The sequence below is a fragment of the Echinococcus granulosus genome (assembly GCF_000524195.1).
Source record: "Echinococcus granulosus chromosome Unknown EG_S00132, whole genome shotgun sequence".
Taxonomy (NCBI): Eukaryota; Metazoa; Platyhelminthes; class Cestoda; order Cyclophyllidea; family Taeniidae; genus Echinococcus; species Echinococcus granulosus.
In genome coordinates, this window is record NW_020170512.1 from 121,992 (window position 1) to 142,954 (window position 20,963).

General features: G+C 39.8%; 3 protein-coding genes across 3 annotated transcripts; 2 read left to right on the forward strand and 1 right to left on the reverse strand. All coding sequences in view use genetic code 11, as the record gives it.

The window, feature by feature from the left end:
• Positions 1-4,185: 4,185 nt before the first annotated feature.
• On the forward strand, positions 4,186-5,859 carry EGR_09113 (Histone H3-like centromeric protein cnp1; the record flags this gene model as incomplete). Its single annotated transcript, XM_024498362.1, has 5 exons — positions 4,186-4,256; positions 4,349-4,422; positions 4,492-4,690; positions 5,083-5,309; positions 5,780-5,859. 5 exons carry the CDS (start codon positions 4,186-4,188, stop codon positions 5,857-5,859), a joined length of 651 nt encoding a protein of 216 aa, XP_024347229.1.
• Positions 5,860-8,313: 2,454 nt separating this feature from the next.
• EGR_09114 (hypothetical protein) lies at positions 8,314-12,630 on the reverse strand (the record flags this gene model as incomplete). The annotated part of the gene is made up of 2 exons (XM_024498363.1): positions 8,314-8,451; positions 12,559-12,630. The coding sequence occupies 2 exons, from the start codon at positions 12,628-12,630 to the stop codon at positions 8,314-8,316; spliced, it is 210 nt and encodes a 69-aa protein (XP_024347230.1).
• A 3,337-nt stretch (positions 12,631-15,967) lies between these two features.
• Positions 15,968-20,963, forward strand: EGR_09115 (Tau-tubulin kinase; the record flags this gene model as incomplete). Its single annotated transcript, XM_024498364.1, has 4 exons — positions 15,968-16,321; positions 16,397-16,849; positions 19,209-20,268; positions 20,863-20,963. 4 exons carry the CDS (start codon positions 15,968-15,970, stop codon positions 20,961-20,963), a joined length of 1,968 nt encoding a protein of 655 aa, XP_024347231.1.

Genomic DNA, 20,963 nt, shown 5'->3' on the forward strand with positions numbered 1-20,963 from the left:
TGTGAACAAATGTTTCCTGGACTAGCAACTTCATTATTAGTGTTCTTTGAAAAAAAACAAATGCTTGGGGAAAGTAAAAGAACCTTAAACTTCCTTAAAAGCTCTAATCCATCCTTTCCACTCGTCAGAAGTCGTTTAGACGTTGCCATTTTTAATGCATCAACATTTAAAAACATACATTATTTTGGTGATTCCTGCAAAATTATGTAGCAAAATAATGTATTCATATAGGTATGCTTCTAAATTATTAGGTCAAGGAAAAGATTACTTGCTATATCACGCCCTAAACTCTCCAGTATACAAATTTCTCATCGATCATACACATCTTGTAACGTTTGAGGAGGTGATTGTTTCCTTTTGCTGAACGATATATTTGACGCCATGGGGACAATAAATCCGAACCCATTATCGGAACCATAGTTGCTGTAGTCGGCAATTATTTGTTAGCACGCTTAAAGTGACTTCTGTGTGCTTTTAAAAGCTGTTTACAACACAAGCTCTAAAAAGTAAATGATGGCAAAATTTTTCCAAATTTTAATTGGAATCCTCAGCAATGACTTGCTGATGCCGGCGCCTTTAAATGTGTATTAACTCCATAGCATTTGAGTGTTTCAGACTGGACATGTAAAGACTAAGGCCCTTAGTGTTCTGTAATCAGATTTTGCCTAGAGTAGGAAATACAAACATTTGAAAAGAATTTAGATATTTCCTTTTACATATTCTGCTTCTCATGCCGTGCCTTCATATATAGCACTCTGGGCATCTAAAAAGCGTAGTGTAGATCGGTAGTGTACAGATCGGCCAGGCTATTGACATGACCGGAATGTCACGCTACGTGAGAGAAGTACAAGCTAAGAAGATGGAATAGTTTAAAACAATTACTGAATTAGCTAATAGCCCCTTCTGCTTTTGTACATTGTTCCCGGTGTACCTGACGTGGCCTCTTCTATCCCCTTGGTTTTTACTTCTTTCATATAGCGTGTTCTTCTAATTATAGCGAATAGCCACTTTCTTCACATTGATTTACCTTATTAGAGCTTTGCAGCAGGCTAAAGGGGGATTGCACGAGTAGTAGCCATTGTTTCTATTAGTGTATTACAATCTCAAAGTAATTGTTGATGGTTCGATAAAGCAACTCATTATATCAGTTACTTTTGAAGGCGATTTCCAGTTAAAATATGCCTACGTAGTTTTCTATGCCTAAAATATTCATGACAGAAACACTTTGCGAAACAGGAATGGATGTAAAGTATTTGGTATTTATTTGCATAGGAGCGATTCATTTGGGTACCTTACTTAGTGAGGTTAATCATTTTTGTGACTTTGATGTAGCAAAAAATTAGCCATTCAAATTTGCAAGAAATTTGATGATTATAAATAGTAGAAAGTGTCAATTAAGAAGCTTTTATGATAAAAGAGTCAACGACATCTTCGGTAGGATGGATAATAACGAGCATTGTTGTTCTCCTTCTTGATAATTTTATCTGGTGTTTGATTAGTCATACTGAGTTGGTGTAATTCTCTGTATCAAAAAAATACCTTACAAAACCATGGGATCAAATTGCCAATTACAGGTGTAGGACATTGGGTTTTTTTAGCTCTAAGTCTAGGTAAAGAGACCACTTTGGGTTCCCACCATTGCACCTTCGCCAGGTGGGCTAGCCTCTGGGCCACGACAGTAGTCCTGATCCTTTCTGTGTGTCAAATATATACGTTCTGCCTGACTATTATGTCTTCTTTCATTATCACAGAAGTCTTAGGGCTCTACATTAGTGACAGCAGAAAGCATACCTGACTGTAAAAGACGTCTATCTTCATTTCTACTACTGGGTGATATGCTTTAGCGGAGCGGATGAAGCGCGTTCGCTACGGATGGGAGAACTAGCAACGGGCCATACCAGAAGGGCTGAGAATGGCGTTTACCTTCGGCAAATACTCCAGTTCCGTGTTGTGCAGGGATGCATTCACCAACAGAAGCAATTCTAACCATACACCATCTGGATAAGTTACATTACGGATCTGCTACCGCACTTGCGTAATGATATCAATTATACCGCCTCACGATACCTCCATGCCTCTACTAGCCGAATAGAATCTAGATCGGTATGACAAGGTGGCTCTAAAGTGCGAATAGAGTGACAAGGAGAAATAGGAGTGAAATCCTGCCCCTACAGGATCATGTTAAATCCCGTCCTCTGGTTCATGACTGCTTTTTAACCAGTGCTGTGGACATGCATGATGACTGACCCATTCTTTAGTCACAGAATTCAATTCCCAAACAGGACGGTACTCCAGATCCAATGGATCTATGACATTGCGGTCAAGCATCTCCTCAGTTGTAAGGAACTTCGATGACTGGCATAGTTGGTTTGTGACTGTTTTTCTAACAGAACCGATTGCGTTATGATGGCTGACGGGGGAAGTTGACCGAGAAGAGCGCTGAGGATGACGCTTAGAAGGGGGGAGGGCTATGTTATAGGTTGGTTATTTAACTCTTACTTTTGCTAAGGGCTACTTTGGGTCCCTACCATTGCACCTTCGCAAAACAGTTTGGCCTCTGGATCAATTCAGTAGCTACACCCCCTACACTATGTGAAACATGTGTATTCTGTCCGAGTACTATGTCTTCTTCTATCTTCAGGGAGGCCTAAGGGTGCTACACATGCGGATTTATTTATTTAACGCTTTTGACTCGAACAGATAGCAAAGAAGGCTAAAAATGTCTCAAGCTGTCAAAAATGCAAAAAATGTTTGATTTTTTGGCACAGTTGATTAAAATACAACTCAATTAAAGAAAAACAGTTACTTTTTGGTTTAGCTAGCCACAATGACTTGCTTTAATACAAGTTGTAGAAACCCGTAAACTGAATGCATTACAGAGCATTAAAGGATGTTAGGTATTTCATTTATAACTATACTCTTCATTACTTTTTGTTCACTTTATGATCTCATATTATGAAATATTGTTTGAGTCAGAGAGACATGATTTGGGCTTGCCTCCTTTTGGAACTGAGTACAGCACAATTTCCAAGATGTAGTAGCTTTAATTCTATAGGACTGTTTTCAATATTATTAAGCTGGTTAGGTAAACGATCATAACATTGTTTATCACAAACCGCTCACTACCTACCCTACACTTCTAAGCCAAGCGCGATTACAATTGCTTTGAGCATCTGTGTCAGGGGCAAGCAATAGCGGCTGTCTATTTAACCAGTACTAACGGCTAGAACTTGTCCCAGACTGGTCGCTTTATGAAGTTAGGACTAGTCAGCCAGTTGGAAAAGGTGCTATTCCAATAGTTGTGCACGGTACCTCACACCTCGTTCCACAGCAACACTTGCCGGACAGAGATGCTAAATCATCCTCGTCACGTATATTTCTCTGCTCCAGGCTTCACCTTTCCGTAAAATTAGCATTGGATTATTTGATACATACATACCTAACTCCAGAAAATCATTTTTGTTTTATCGTTCGGACAAAAACCCGAAGTCGCCAAAGAACCCAGAGTTTTAAAGGGAGTTTCGAGCCATCACTTTGTCACGTTATTTAAAATCATCAAAATTGAACCGTAAATTGACAATTTCGCACTAGAGGATGCATTGACTAAATTATATTTTAGAAATACATGTAAACTCAGCGACCACACTCGCGGCTGAAGTCGAAAAAGTCGATAATGGAATGAATGGACAAATAATAGTGGTGTACAGAATGGTCCCAAGGCAACATTGTACAGCGAAAGTACAACCAGTGAGGATCCAAGTGCTTGTTTAGCTCAACACACAGCTAAACAAAACATTGCATCACTACACTAATATCCACCACCGCCAATATTGCCGAAAATTAATCAGCGGGATAAGCAATTATGCCTTAAGCCACAATAAACCTAGAACCAACTACGCAATTTTTAACTTTACTTAAAGAATGTTGAGCAAAATACTATTAAGCCGTATTTTTTTCGAATTTCTAAATTTTACGACCTATATATTGTTTGTTATAAGATAGCAGGTTTGAAAAAATTGCTCCTCTTTAATAAAACTCTCCATTGTGTAAAACAGAAATGGGGTTAAAAATAGATAAAAGTTGGGTCAAATCACTTCCCACTCACAGATTCTATGTGTTGTTTTAATGAGCTTACAAAGGACTAAAGGGGAATTTGCGGGACTGTCAACTTTAGGGACATCGAAGATGGCGAGTGTGGGAAGTCGGTTTTTACCTGCGGCTACTAGTACGCCAGCACATGTGTCTGTCGACCCTAGGTTCGTTATTCACTCTTACTCCTTATGCATGTATAGTTGCTGCTGGTGAAATACGTAGTTTTGATGAGTCTAACTCGCCGCTTCTATACTAGATCGAATCTGGACCGTTCTCACGGTTCCGCACGTTCTCGTCGGAAGCGGGAACGGTTACCTCAGCACAGGATAGGTTTGTGCCTTGGATTTTTTTCTGCGTTTTTATTAATGAGAATAGTAATGTGGTGCTTGTATATCGTAGAAACTAGAACAGAGGTTTTGGTTGCTGCTGATCGAAATATGCGGTCTATCAACATGTCCAACCCCAACAACAACAACAACAACAATAATAATAATGCTATCAGTAACAGCAATGCTAAAGGCAAAAAGAGAAGAAATGTATCTAGGTTGATTGCAGCTGAGATCCGGTATCTCCAAAGGACTACTGATCCCCTTTTACGGTATGCGTCCAGGAAATTCCTTGATTGTGGGCGTTGCCTTTCATTTCTACCAAATTATAAGTTAACTGCCTTCAGAAATCAATTATCTGACATGTCAATAACACCAGAGATGTTTTCGTTAAGACCTACTGTGTTACAAAGCAGAAAATCGCGTCAGTCACGTCATATTTCCCTTTTTAGCTAGTTAAATTCAGCGAAATTCTGTCAGCTTGGGGCATACGCTAAATTTGATAGCTCTTGCAATGAGGTATTTGGTCTAAGGCTGCGCTATCCTATTACTTAGTTTATTGGTTCGATGGGTAGAATAAGGCAGGACTAAATGTACAGCGATTAAATGGACTAGGGACGATAATACTCTGGCCAATAACTACTTTCCGCTTTTTTGATCACAGGCGTGCCTCCTTCGCAAGAGTTGTGCGCTCTATAGCTCAAAGGATGGACTTTGAGAATGCGCTCGAAATCCGATGGCAAGCCACAGCACTGGATTGTCTTCAGGAGGCAGCTGAGGCTTTTATCGTGGACTTCTTTTCTTTTGCCGCGAGGGCGGCTGCGCATGCCCACCGTGTAACTGTTATGCTCGCTGATATTCACTTCATCTCGCAGTTCTACCACATGCTTCGTCACTAACTTATCATTCCTCCCCTTTTTTTACCACTTCCTGTCATTTTGTATTGTTTCATGTAAAAATATATGTACATATACTATTGTACCTTTTGTTCCACTATTAATGCGATGTTTTTACACCACCACCACCACCACTGCATCGATCCTTTTGCAGTACTTTTATTGAGCGTTGGAGTAAGTGGACACGATTAGCTTGTTTGCTAGCGCTTTAGACTTGTGCCAATGTGCGGGCTCGATGATTTCCCGTGTGGTTGGAGTCGCGTTGGTTAGTACTGGTTCCCAGCCTTGTCAAATGCCATGGTGTTTCCTTCGGTCAAATCGTTGTTTCAGTTCGATTGGATTTAGTATTCAGGAAACCCATATTTGCGCTCTTAAATGTCTTCTGGAGCCTCTTTTGGTGACATGATCACGGAGCTCCCGTGGAGGTGATCCTCGTGCTCCCATACCGTGTCATTTCCATTCTAGTTTCCATCATGAGCCCTCGTGAGAATTTCCGTCGTGGTGACCTTATTATCATCAGTCCTTACCTGGACATTTGGTCATGAGTTAACCTTGATCATGGGAAATTACGTGCCGCTGTTAGCATGTAGATTCGAGCTTCATCTGTCAGGAGGAACTGTGGCCTGAAAAAAGACCAGAAAGCGCATTTGGGTATTTCATATTCCAATGTTCTAATTTCAGGGATAAAATAACTAACCTGGACTTGAATCATTCTTGCTTACAAACTACTGACACACTACTGACAAGGGGTAAGAACATATTTAGGTTGCAGTGAATTTGATTCAGCTTATGGAGACATGCGGCCGTCTGAGCTACTCTACTGTGAATTACCGTCTCCCATCAGCAATTCACATCCCGTGGAAGCGGGGTGGAGATTATGGTATCAGCATTGATGGCTAATCCGTGGTTCAATCATCCAACGCACACCACACTGAAAACTGACCTGAAGACTAGTCAACAAATTCCTACCATTGGTGGTAGAGTCTGTATCGTCGTCAGAGTGGTGTCATGTGACAACAAAATTATCTTAAGCGCTACTCTACTACTATTCCTATTAACAGATAGTCCATCAAGTTTGGAAGAGCTGGCATTTTTGCAAAACTCGTTGATTTTTCCAAATGGGCAAACTAGCAAGGAGGGCAAATGGGTGAAAAACAGGAAACAAGTCGGAGCACAGAATAGAAAAGGGTCGTTTGTCTAAAGCACGTGTACATACTATGAAAACAAAGTCGTAATCAAGGCTTGCTCTTCCTTTCCTCCTTTCCTTGACCCTTCCTTTATTCTGCCTTTCCTTTCTTCATTCATTTTTTAATGCAATCTTACCTTTTTTTCGATTATCTTTCATACTTTGTTCTGAAACTTGTGGCATGTAGGTTAAAAGAGGCAAAACTTATTGCTGGGACTAGATCGAATAAGGGGAAGATGACAAGGCAGGGCGGTAGGTGTGCGAGATGGAGGAGAACAAGGCAGAAGTAATAGCAATTTTCATGGTAACGTAGGTGAAGTAGCGCAGAAACCGAGTAACGGTGTCTGATGGGCACGTGCAGGTGACCACAATTAATTAACCAATCCTTATTCTAATCAGTGTTTGAGTGTGTTCAGCTTTATTGTTGAATTGGCACACATAGATGTGGAAATTAGTGCGCACAATTCTCTCACCTAACCCGGCTCATGATAACCCAAAGGGGACTGTTCATCTCGTGTAAATGATGCCAAAGAGGTTGGTGATCACTTGTACACGTTTAAGTTGCACTAAGTTGGTGGTTAGTCCCGATTATTTTCTGTCAGGCAAGCTTACCTGTCTAAGTAATTAGTGTGTGCAGTCAATCCTTTAAGGGACCCTAGTGATGTGTTTCAACTCTTCACGTCCCAGTCCAAAAGCCGTTTCACATCGTATGCCATCCTAAAGCAAGCCATCCTCTGTGAACTAGCTGGAGAATGGTGTGGGTTCTTACCGTCCATTATCATACTTTAATTTAGGCAAGAAGCGGCCATTTAAATAGCTGCTTTTAGACCACCTGAAGATGACGTAAAAATCTGCGAATTTTTTATCACTTGTACCGATAGAAGCCAAAACTCCTTCTAACCATGATGGAACTGTCTTAGAGGGCGTCAACAACTTGACCACATTTTGGAATCATTGCCCCTAAGTGTTTTCTAATGCTGCGCATCTTCAAGTGCCCAAAGTCAAATTTGAGCAGTAGCTTCAGTGACTTTCAAGGAGGGCAAAATCATTTTCTTTAAGCAGCATCCAACAACATTTCAGTGCATAAGTTACATAGGAATGTAGAGAATTTGGATGTACCTCAGAAACTCTTTTCTACTTCCTTTCAACGTAAAATAAGCTGACACATTCATCAGCATTCAGTAGTACTAGGCTCGTTTAAAAAGATCGTCCGTATATTGAATTATACCCATTTATACCTCCTCTTTCTTGTAATGAGGGGTTTTCAGTGGATATATTAAACCCTTTAAGAGTGACACGTAATAGGTGTGATCAGGCACAAAGAGTCAATCCAAATAAGATGTGAAGTCATTTCCATGGTTAAGGATATCGAATGTCTCAATAGTAGTGGAAGGCCCCTTTTCCCTCACCCATACAACGAATGTCATCGACGAATTGGGTTATTCATTACAATCACAGGGACAGGACAACTCGAGGCGAAGGAGGCCAAGTTAAAATGAATGCCACACAAGCGGGAAAGGTCTATCCTTCACCTTCTTCCATTATTTCTAGTAATTTGTCAGTACTAGGGATGTCTGCAAGCCCAAAAAATACGTTTTATTTCATTTTTTTTCAGAACTTTTAATTAATTGCTAATCTGCAAACATTCTGGCGAGTGGTGCTCTTTCTCACTCCTATCTGATCGGCCCACATCCAGCAGAGGTGCACCCTATTGCTACTGATTTCTACTCGGGCAGTCGCCATAAATACTTGCAACTGAGAGCACCAAGAGGCACCTCAGAGTCTATTCAGACGTCGTCCTATTTGCCTGCAGTCACTGCTCTAAATCCATCAAACCCGAACACGCTGGCCATACCTCCCTGGCCCACTCACTACGTCGACCACTAAAGATGTTCGCTCTGAAGCCTTCAGCCATCACCTGTCTGGGTTGTGTCTCGATACCATCTGAGAACTGCTACATGAAAGTGGCAATCCTGTCTATAACAGCGAGAACGCAGAACAAGGTATTCCTAAAAGAACTAGACAGTACAATTCTCCGTCAACGAACTTAATGGAAGTCTAATACTTTAGTTGGTGCAATTTGGACAAATTCAAGCCAAGTTATTTGAAATTCCACTGCAGAAAATCATCATCCAAGCCACAGCAGCGTCGCAGCAAAAGTGCCATTCTGTTGACTTCGTGGTAAAAAGTAACACGGTGCTTCATTGTGATCCAGAAGCCAACGTCACATGTGATTCATGATTCGAACGGCAGTAGAACACTCTCGATGAGAGAGTGAAGTCCATGCAAAAAACCACGGTGGGCGGAAGGCATTTAATTTGCAATACATGTGCTTGAAGTTGATGATTCCCAGACCTGTGTGAGACCGCTGGTGGCAAGCATTTCAATACGAAGGTCTTTACTGATGACCGGTTCAAATCGACCATCTTGAAATGCATGCTTCACCCGCCCAAATTAGCAGACATTCGATGCATCTGCTAGACCACCTCGAACGGGTGCCAAATATCAAGCTAGCTGCAGTTGCAGAGAACTTCAGTCTCGCATCGATCTGCAGCACGACATCGCTTTGATTCAGTTTCAGGGCAAAGACAACGAGGAGTCCGGGAATGCATGAACTTCTCGGGGACCATGTATCCAAATTCAACCAGCCATCCAAGCGAATTGACCAGCAATGCAACCAGGCCAAGTGACCGATCAACCAAACAAACCAACGAAGCAATCAGTACAGTTAATTAACCAAATACCCCTAGTTGTTAATTAGCAAACCATTCCAAATAACAAGCCGGCTGAATTTACTATCCAACCAACCAGCCGAATCAATTAACCAACCAAGCAAACTGGGAACTTAGCCTAAAAAGCTAACCAATTGACCCACCTAAACAAGTAACCACCTAGCTAAACAACCAACAAAATAGTTCAACAAACAGATCAGAAGCCAAACAAAACTCAGCTAAATTGAACAAACCAACCAAATTACCCAATTAACCAACATAAGTGGCCAAACAACCAACCAGCGCAGCACCCAACAACCTCGAAGATCTAGTCAACCAATCACACATACCAGCTAGTCAATCAATCAACCAACTTGACCAATTACATGGTCAAAAGGTTTAAAGCTGACCAATTAGAGTAACAAAGTCGCCGACCATCCCATCTAACCAGCGGAAAAAAAGTAATCAATAGCCAACCAAAACAATTAATCACTCGATCCACTAACCAATTAATCGAATAACAAACCAACTAATCAATCCAAACCAATAAGGCAAAAAATAACAGACCAATAAACATACCCAATTAAGCAAACATCTAACTAAACTAATCAATAACTATTAAACTAGTCATTTTACTCAATTCATTTACCAAGTCAATTATTCCTACTTGTATTTGAATATCCATCATGGATACATCCCCAAAATAGGTGACTAAAACAGGTATGTAGATCGTTAAATATTTGGTCGGTATAACATGAGAATAATAAAACTCTAAAACACGAAGAGGATTGCCAGATAAAGAAGTCAATGAACAAGAACGATCGTTAGATGATTCACTGTATTAACGAATATAGGTATAGTTGTGGAATTCGTGAAGGCATGTTTAAATAGTATATTTCGATGGGATGTATAAAAGTGTCGCATATGAAGGGAATGAGGAATAAGTGATATCGCTAGAGCATTAATTTATTCTTCACACAACCCAAAGTTTAACGCACAGGAACTAACGTGAAATGCACAAATTAACTGATAAGCAAATGGCTACAAAAATGCGTTGTTTGGTAACTCATGCTACGTTAGCTGTTTGAGAGGCGGATCTGGAATAGGATCACCGTATCTCGGTAGGGTAGGCTGACCTCTGGGCCATGTCAGTAGCTTCAGCCATACTGTACGTAGTATATGCATATTAGGTCTGAGTAGCGTGTCTTATCTTGTCTTCAAAGGTGTAACAAACTCGTCAAAAAAAAAATAACTGGTAAAAAACCGAAACCCGTAAAGGATTTATCAATTGGTAGTTTAAAAGAAAAGAATACGGGCATCGTCAAAAAACTGTTTGAATTGTCACATAAATGAGTGAAGCAAGACTACGAAGATGCATGATTAAATTGGACAATTAATCCTATATGCATGAAGAAATGGTCGGTTCGATGAGTAAATGAAATGGATATAAGACATCAGAGGAGTGTTTAAATTACCCTATGATGGATGAATCTTGCATATTGAAAGAGAGGTTTGCCTTATCAATTATTCTGGGGTGCAAAAAAGTATGATTAAATGGGTAAGTAGTGGTAGAACTATGCAGACCGTCAGATGAGTAAGTGTATCAAAACGTTTGAATAAGTCTAAAATACGAGAGGAGACGTTTGAATTAAGAGCAACTATGACACTCATAGAATTATTGCAGATATGTAAGTGAATGGTAAGAGTTGATAGATCGTTAAATGACTGGCTTAATCGACATTTGGTTTAAGAAATGTGGAATGCAGAGATGGATGACTAAACGTAGGAAATGAATAAATGGTCATGTGGCTGGTTAGAATTAACAAAATGTAAAGTAAAACTTTTGTAAAACCACGAATTGATGTAAATTGCATAAAAAAGCAAAAAATTAATAAATATGTAGCTTTGATTAACAAACTGACGAATGACTGAAAACGAAGCAAAAACTGAATCTCGAATACAAATAGATAAATGAGTGCATAAATAAACCTTAAATGAGAAAATGAACTTGGATTACAGGAGAAAATTACCAGATGGATCAGAATATAGCATCGACAAAAGTACAAAAGTGGTTTTTATGATTAACTAATGTCGAATGAAGCCTGAATATGAGAGTGGATGATTAAATATGTGTTCATGATGCACAAAAAGTTATGAACTGAATAAAAAAAATTTGTAAATCGTTAGACGATTGCCTAAATTAGTGTGTGAAACAAACAAACTTAGGATACGAGAAGAAATGTTACTGGATCTGAAATGCATAATTGCATGATAAACATAGAAGTGAACAAAAAATTAATGTTTCGCCACATGATTTAGTATATCAACATTTAAAACAACAACATGAAGTACATTTCATTGTAGCGTCCCGAGATTCCCTTAGGACCAAAGAAGACACAATACTCGAGCAGAATACATATATTCAGCACGGAGAAGGTGTCCGGGCTATTGGCATGGCCCAAAAGGCCAGCCCACCTAGCGAGGTACAAGGGGGCTAATTCAAAGACGAAAGTGGCGCCTCACCAGAACCGAGGGACAAACCACTATCGTATTACAGTATGATGATTGATTGATAAAAGACTCTAAAATGCATGAAGTGGATGTACAAAAGTAAATGTATTACTCAATTTGTATTTGACTGATTTTGTAGCACGGAAAGCAATAATTAAATTAAAGTTATTATTACTTCAGGATTTCATTTGACCAATGCTACCCTAAACGAGCAATAGAATGATTGAGCTGGAATACTATTAGCCCCTGTGTTGCTTATTAGGAATGAAACACTATGACGCAGTCTTTTATTAGAGTATTTTTATTGTGCAGGCAGATTTTGTAGACTCTGCGATCATTAGCGTCGGTGACATGGATCGAAAATCTTCACAGCCTCCATCGATACTTAAGCAGCGATTTTCATTTCTCACAAGAAGGGATTTTTTAGGGGGATTATGAGTAGATAAATTGTTTGCAAAAGTTTGCTCAAAACCTCATATTGATCCACGGAATGACAAAAGCAATTATAAGTTATGCCAATGCGGATCACAGATCGAGGAGTGTATAAATAAGTGAAATACTTTTCATGTTCCCTCATTAAGTTTCATATTAGGCAAATAATTCTGAGAAGTATGTTATGGAATTAGTAAAGAAGACAGGATCAGCAGCAATGCGCTACAGCAACGGTTGAATTCGATGTTGTGTGGTAGGTTCAGCGTTTAGCACTTCCTCACCTTTCGGAACATATTTACTATTTACTAATACATTTAGTGCTACTGTGGATGTCCATTGGAACCTACCACTCTTCGTTAACGAGACACAGGAATGAGACTGTCTCGAAAAGTAAACAAACGAACATGCAAACGAACAGGAAGCAAAGGACCAAACTGAGGTGGTCCTGACAGCCTTTGTTTCTGCACCGCTTCCATGTACTAACAGGGTGTTCCTTTTCCTCTGTTATGATCTAACACTAGCAGCAAGCAATAGAGTAGCAGTGGTCATTTGGAAGGGATTTATCAAAAAAATACAGCAGACGGAGATGAAGTTTAGGCAAAGGATGAGGATAGGGATGATCCCACCCTTTCTACCGTACAGATGTTCGCAGGGCTAAGGTTTGCTGCGATATAAAATCTTATGCCTTTTGCTAACTTGTAAAAAGGTATTTTCTTCTAACTGATTCACTGTTACCGTTGTTTAAGAAGCATTTTTTTTGCATGCGTTCCCGTTGTACAGTATCGAATGAATAGGTTTCAAGCGAACAATTTAAAAAAATCTCAAAGCCAGTGCGTATTATAAAGCATAAGTAAAAAGGAAAAGGAAAAAGAGTATCCTTTAAGCCTATTTTTATCTACCAGTGCACAGCGTATGGGTGGTACTTATTTGTGTAAATGCTACAAATTCACCTTTCCTGTTGATTGGGGTGTAAGCACACCCGTTATCACTGGGGCTGATCAACGTTTTGGTCAAGTTATTCTTTTCCCTTAGAAAGACGAAATTCCATATCACAAAGCAATGTAGAGCTTTGTTAATCTTGATGGGACACTTAACTTCTTAGACGTTTGGATGCTGCCAATGTATGTGGCAAAGCCGGCTGCGCAAGTGCCTCTGTGACTGCATGTTGGTGACGATCACCGGAATGGTGGTTCCCAACCTACTATCGCTACAAACATCGCCACATTATTGTAACATGCAAACATTCAGCCAGGGAATGCAACATCTAAGCCTGGTCGCCTGATTGACGCGCAACCAGTAATATTTATAAGTTTACGAAGAGAGGAAATCTTCAATGAGTATGTTGAAAACGATCACTAACAGATACTGGACAATTCATCCCAATCTCAGTCATTTAATATCATTGAAAAGTTTAAATGCTCTATATATTTCGCAACACCGGAACTTTTAAAATCCTTACTTCTGCACTTTTATAACTATGCTAACAAATGTGGTAGAGACTACACCATTTAGAAATTTGGTTTACAGACCGCCAACAGCAAGATTATACAAATTAGTACAAGATGAGTAAATGGTGGCTTATATTAGAAAAAAAGAAATATTCCCTGAAAACCAGCTGATTATCTGCACAAATAGCAGTCACATCTTAAAAGGTAGAAGTCCCTACCTTCGCTAAGTTAAATCTTCATTTGTTATTTTCCCATGTCTGAAACCTAGGCAGTTTATTCACACGTTTAATCGCGATAATCCACAAGGTGATTGTACTTGCAAGGGATCTGCTTTGACAGCAACACTAAATTAACAAAAGATGCTATGCTACATAATAAGGTAAGAGCATTCGAATTTACCCAAAATCCTGGGTGCTTTGGCACATCAAATGGCTAATGGCAATCATGTTATGTAGAGGTGCCGCAACACTTTACTGTATTATGTGAATTGTTTGTCTAACTCTTGGTTTCGGTAAGGGGCCACAATGGGGCTCCACCATTGTACCTTTGCCTAGCGGTCTATCGTCTGCGTCAAGTCTCAAGGCCTATCGCATGTGGGATGTAGATATTCAGCCTGAGTATAATGCCTTTTAGTCTGCAAAGAAATCTCAAGGACCTACATTGGTGGCATTTAAAGCAAACCCTATCTTAAAGGATAACATTCCTGATTTCTATGGCTGGATGATAGACCTTAGTGCGATAAATAAAATTTTGATGCTGCTACAAAATTTGGAAATTTAGTAGCTACATTTGGCAACTAACCTAGACCCAAGTTCTGTAAGAAATTATTAACAGTGGAACCGGCACTAGCCGTAAAACATCTGAAAAGTTTATTACGGAGCTTTTACCATTTCTGCATTATGAGGACGCGCGATACCTCCTCCACCTTCTCTACTATCTGGGTAGAACACAGATGGACATGGAAGAGCAGCACTGAAGTGAGAACAAAGTGGGAAGGTGACACTTAAGACACCATGTTAATTCCATCTTTCCTTATGTGACTTTACTCTTAGGTTAATGCCCCTACGACGAGTGGTGGACAGGCGTGATGTTAGACGTGCACATTAGCATTCCCAATGCAGTTACTTTAAGGGATGAAACCCCAGTTCAAGTGAACTAGCCATCTGGGATCCTTCACATTATTTACATTACTATGTGATACGATGGTTGTTCATCCCTTGGTATTGGTGAGGCATCACTTTTGGACTTTTGAATATGTCTTCCTGTACCACGTTGAGTGGGCTGATCTTCGGGCCGTGTCAGTAGCCCAAACACTTTCTCTGTGCTGAATATATATATTCTGCCCGAGTATTGTGCCTTCTTTCGTCTTCAGGGAAGTCTCTGGATGCTACAACTATTTCGGGGTATGGAACACTACACAATGCATATTGTTAAATACAATTATTAATAGGCTAAGTGCATCATAATTTCCATTTTTGATTAAGTAATTTCGATATTTAAGGCAAATGGGAAGCCTATTAACCAAGAAAAAGTGGGCATCACAATGACTGTAAAGCGAATGTTTTGTTTAATTGCATGCGTTGATAACCCGGAATTTAATATTAATTTATTAAAATGAGATAAAATAAAGTGAAAAAGCAAATGTGTACTTCTGCGGAGGGCACTTAACAATAACGCAAGTTTAGTTAGTGCAGAAATTGCAAATTAGGTGGCGTATAAATATCAACAGCTTTAGAAATCACTAATCAAATCAACTCCGTCACTTGTTTGCAGAATTATGCTCTAATTGATTAAGTATCTGTCGAGCGAACCAAAGTTTAAGATTTTAATATTTTTACCTTTTTTACGACATTATCAAGTTTTGCAATTATTAGACATTTTAAAGCAATTTGTTATACTTACCCAAGTGACTGAACTCCCGAGTACGGTGCCTTATCAAATTATTCCGGTGAGTGCGTCATCTTGGTCTGTAACTATCGGATTGACGTTTGTTAATCCATTCTGCACACCTAAACTTTTTGTTTTTTATTTTAAGCATAGTTTTGGGTCTGCTCGTAGCATTCAGGTAGGGTCAACAATGTCTACATAATCTCAGTTTGTGTACGCCTCTCACTTAGTCATTTACAGTTCTTTACAAGGTAAAATGGGAATTTTTTGAGATAATAAACAAAATAATGATTAGTGAATGTGTTTTTCTTATGTAAATTTTTTAAGAACTTTATAAGCATTGCAACACTAGATTGAGCAAAATTTCCCATGCAACAAGTTTGGTGTAAAATACTTAAGTTTCAGTTTTGGTGTGTTTTTAAAAGGCGAAATAATATTGTATTTTTAGAATTGTTTTTGATTAAATTAGGTAAATTGGATGAATATTCGAGCAAGTCAGGAAATACCTACCCCAATCCGCAACATTGAACTACGCATGCCAGACCAGTTCAACAGATTAAATGTAAGAACAACTGAAAATGGTCAAAATAGTGGTGATTCAAACAAGTATGTAAATTTCAACAATCCGCACAAAGTTTCTCACGAGGTGCAAGCCCAAAATAATCACGCGAATTTGCAACTGTGCCATCAGCACAAAGATTCCAAAATCGTTGATGAGAAAGAACGCAAAGACCTTCTAAAATTCGGAGACATGGTAAAAAATCGGTGGCGCATATCGTATAAAATTGGTGGTGGTGGATTCGGTGAAATTTACCAGGCTCTTGACACACAGGTTAGTGATCCAATATTTTAATATTAGAGAGAGGCAAACTTCCTAATTCCTCAAAGTTCTAATAATATGCTTTAGATGGATCCAGAAAAGATAGGTCAAGGTGATCCTGACCTTACAGATCTCTGCTCTTCCTGTTCTATCAAAGGTGGCAATTATATCCAACGTCACACTAGCGCAATTGCCATGACTCCGAGTGAGTCGGACTTACGTCGACACCATTGTTCAAGATGTGGACGTGAATTCTTCTCACCCTCCGCCACCTTCATTAGAAGGGCAGGAATTCAGCGTAAATTTAGCGAGGACGGCCTTGAGTCTGCGGACTCGGGGAACTCCTCGGGTCATTCTGAGCGTGGATCGGTGCCGGATAACTACGTTGTCGCTGTGAAGGCGGAGTCAAATACTCAGTCTAAACAGATGCTCCATATGGAGGTGGCAGTCTTACGAAGGTTAAAGGGCAAAAAGAACTTTTGCGACCTCATAACTTGTGGTAAAACTCAGCGAATCAACTACATTGTCATGACACTTCAGGTAGAGCTTCTTTGCATCTTAAAATTGCTCTTCATCTCTTGCTTAACTTTTGATGTTGTGACTTAATGACCTGTTGAAAAATAATGGACGTGTTTAGTAGGAATGCGTAAATTTTTGGCAAAGGTTTAAAGGGTTTTCTTCAACCGCGGTTGTTATTCTATCTAAATTTAATTCCCGTTTAAACCTTTTTGATTTAACTATGGTCCGCTTACCTTTTCAAGAATTAGCTTTTCATCTAGGTTTGGATAGAAGTGCATAGGCTTCTGTTAATGGTAAATCCACATTTTTAAAAATCCAAGGGAAAACTGTTCCACGATAATTGTCGACTGTTTTTATTTGAGTCTCATCAATACTAGCGTATGTCGTATGTCAAGTTCAATGCCGAGTCTATGCTAGTTCAAATGCTTTGTTTCTGCCTATAAATTCAAAAGTTATTTTTGGACCATAATGGTTATGTATTCCAGGTAATTTCATTGCTAAATTGAAAACTAAAGTTGTTGGCCTTAGCGGAATTCGATTGGTAACGCAACTCAATTTTCGGACAAAAGTTGTCACAACAAGAACGTGGAATAGCATAATTTTTACAAATTGTTCCTTGTTATAATTTACAAGAAGTTAATGGCTTTGAACCATAAGTCATCACTCACTTCAATAAAAACAAAATGCTTACTTCTATCAACCAGAGCATTAATTTAACGATACCTTGGTCCCGACTTTTAACCTTTGGTTTAATTTAACTTGGAATTATGAACTTCCTTGAAGCGACAATAACGTTGCCTTTCATCAAATTGACCTATCGGTAATTCTGTAGGAGTCTACCCATATCTAGTTGATCGAACTGGAAATTCCAGAGACTTAAGCACCATTTCAAGTCCAATCGTATGTCATCGTCGCTTAAGTACTAACGAAATACCTTACGTCATCAAAATGCGTAATTATTTGAAAGTAATTCGCATTGTATTTAATCACATTTAGAGTGTTATCAATTTTCTTCAGGAGGATTTGAAGTTAAGAAACATAATGCACGTTGCATAATTCCTAAGTTACATTCTTTCTCAAGTGCTTTTTAGTCTTTCATTTTCATCTCCCGTACATTGGGCGCTCTCTCATCCGATGTACTCTAAGACTCAGGTTGGATTTTTGTCTCGCCATGTCTTCGAATAAACTGATTACTCGTACAACTACGCATTTTTTTTCTTACTTTGGCATTAAAAATTATCTCTGTAATGGGGATGCCTCTTGTGTATCGACTAAACTCTTACAACTAGAGCTGAGCCTTAGGGCTGAGTTTTGTGCACAACTTTATGCCTCATCCTGGCAACCTAATATGTGTATGCGCATACGCTTGTTTATGAGAAGAAGGGCTCTACCTCTTTTTCCTTCTCAGCTCAATTGGTGAAGGATTTTCGCAGTCGATGGCTACAGGGCACTTTCTCTACCTCCACTTCTTCTCTTAAAACTCATTCGCCCGTAGACATTACTTTGGAGATAGAAATGATTAGGGAACTGTTCACATCGAAGCAATTTAGAATGTGAAGGCAGTACTATTGCAATGCTAGATCGCTTTCTGCTAAATCGAATGCAACAACTGAGGTATCATTGAAGGTGGCATGAAGTACCCGAGTGAGAAAGATGCTGTTATAAGTACAGAGAAGGATAAAATGAATTACACACCGTAGATGGCATGAGCGGAACCCTATTCTCCAGCTTGGGAGAATTAAAACTATCCCTTTGCCACGTGGTCCCATCTTCGCTTAAGCATCAACCTTGGTATTTCTAGAAATCGTTCTTTTGCTTTGATTATTACAAATGCTTGAATGAAGTAAAATCTGTTGCAAGGCAGGACTCCCCATTCTGGCAGTAGTGAAGGTAATAGTGGATTTCAGAGGATTTCCCGTCTCCTGCTAATTGATGTAATATTGATATTCACCACTTTAATAACAGCAGTCCTAATTTAAAAAAATATCTTACAAAAAATTATTGGAAATTAGGGTTTGTACTAAAATGTAAAAGCACGAAATCAACCTGATCTCTTTTGACCGCAACTCTAAACAAATGCCGTAAACATCTCCGTGCTAGACATGTAACTTTACTCACTTCTCAATGCAAAATAAATGATTTTGAGGCGATTTATTGTGAGTAATAAATTGCATACAGAGCCAAGGTTTAGTATTGTTTCTTGTTGACGACAAGTCTTCGTCAATTCTTAAGTAATCGGTGCTATTGACACGCATTTTGGTATTCATGGTTGAGCGAGAGTTTTTTTAGCCCAGTCCCTCATGTTAAGTCATTTTGCCTGCATTTTTCACTATCACCACAGAGTATATATTCAATTCTGTTTTTCTGTGTAATTTTTTAGGGTAAAAACCTCAGCGACCTACGCAAAAAGGCACCTAATCGATCTTTCAGTCATTCTACCTCCCTACGCATAATCTGCAAGTGTTTAGATGCATTAGAAGAACTTCATAACATTGGTTACCTCCATCGTGATATAAAGCCATCGAATTTCTGCCTTCGTCGGGATGATCCCATGGAGATCTGCCTCCTTGACTTCGGTCTTGTTCGCCCCTTCATAAGACCTGGCACTACCAATCAAGTACGTCCTCCACGACCTTCAGCTGGTTTCCGCGGCACAGTCCGCTACGCCTCCATCAACGCCCACGAATATCGTGAGCTTGGAAGGCATGATGATCTCTGGTCCATGTACTACATGTTGGTGGAGTTTCTCAGAGGTGAACTACCCTGGCAACGAAAAAGCGGAAAGAATTTAGTAAAGCAGATGAAATTAGAAACTGAACCGGTGAACTTAGGAAAGGAAAGTGGTCTTCCACCAATCATAGCTACTACCTGGGTCCATGAGTTGAAGAGCTTGAATTACTTTTTGAAGCCGAATTATCGAGAGTTAAGAAGAGTGATTGAGGTATGGCTTTTGGAAAATAGGATGGAGTGGAATGATCCCTACGATTGGCAGAAGCAGTCTATGGTGCGTGCAGAGAGTGATGTCACCTTCACACCGTTGTTTAAGCGAAATCAAGTCTCCGGACGCCAGTTTGTGCAGAATATAAAGCGTCCAGTTCACCACGACTCCACTGGATGCCTCAGACGTCTAGACAGACGCGGGTTCGGTTCCACAGGGGAGTTGAAACGATTTGATACAGAAGAAGCGGAGGGTGGAACAACGGCTCTTGGTGGCAAGAGCACAGCAGCAGTGTGCGAGGATGCAACAACGAACAAGAATATGGCGACAGAGAAGATAATGCAGGAGGATGGACATGAAAATTTTGAGGACGCTTCCGAGAAGATGGATGGGAAAGAGAAAATACTGGGCAGTCATAGTGATTTACACGTTAGTGGCGATGAGCAACGAAAGGCGACGGAAAACGCCGATCGGCAATTTCTCGCCAATTCAAAAGGCCTAGGTAAGCTAACTCTGCCTTTTAAAGTGCATTTAAAACCGTCTTTCTTCCTGCTACCATTCGCCCTACTCCAATTCCACCTTCTCTTACTTTGTTTTTATTCGTCGTCTTCCTCTCTCTAAACTACTTTGTTTTGCATCCCCACTCTCCCTCCCCTCTGTCTCAGTATGATGCCAGCCGGTGACATCTAGCAAACCGACCGTAATTCGAGGTGTCAACACATCCTCGCCTGCTTAGATTCAAAATAATAAAAGTGCCCAACCCGCCGTCTGTCATCTTCCATCGTAAGGTAGTGAAAAAGTTGAACATCATTCCCATCCATATTTAATCAAACGCTTTTCTACTTCACTTTTATTTTTCCCCTCTTCGTTTCATCGTCGCGAATCACTAAGTTTTTCACTCTGCCGCCCTTAAAACATCAACATGGGATGGCGCCAGAAAATCTTTCCCTTTAATATGCTTTCTTTGAGTGCTACTTAGGGAGGATGTTAGTAGCGAGGAGGGACAGAGAGAGAGGAGAGTAGAATAGGACGGAAAGTTGCTTCGATTAATAATACTACAAGCAAGTCCCCACCTGTCTACTTGAATGCTTTTTAGACACGGAAAAGCAGGGAGCCAACACCAACCTACGCCAAAAATTCTTGTCTGTCATCACACTGGGGCGCAAAAAACCTGGCAGTAAGGTTTCACTCGCTTGA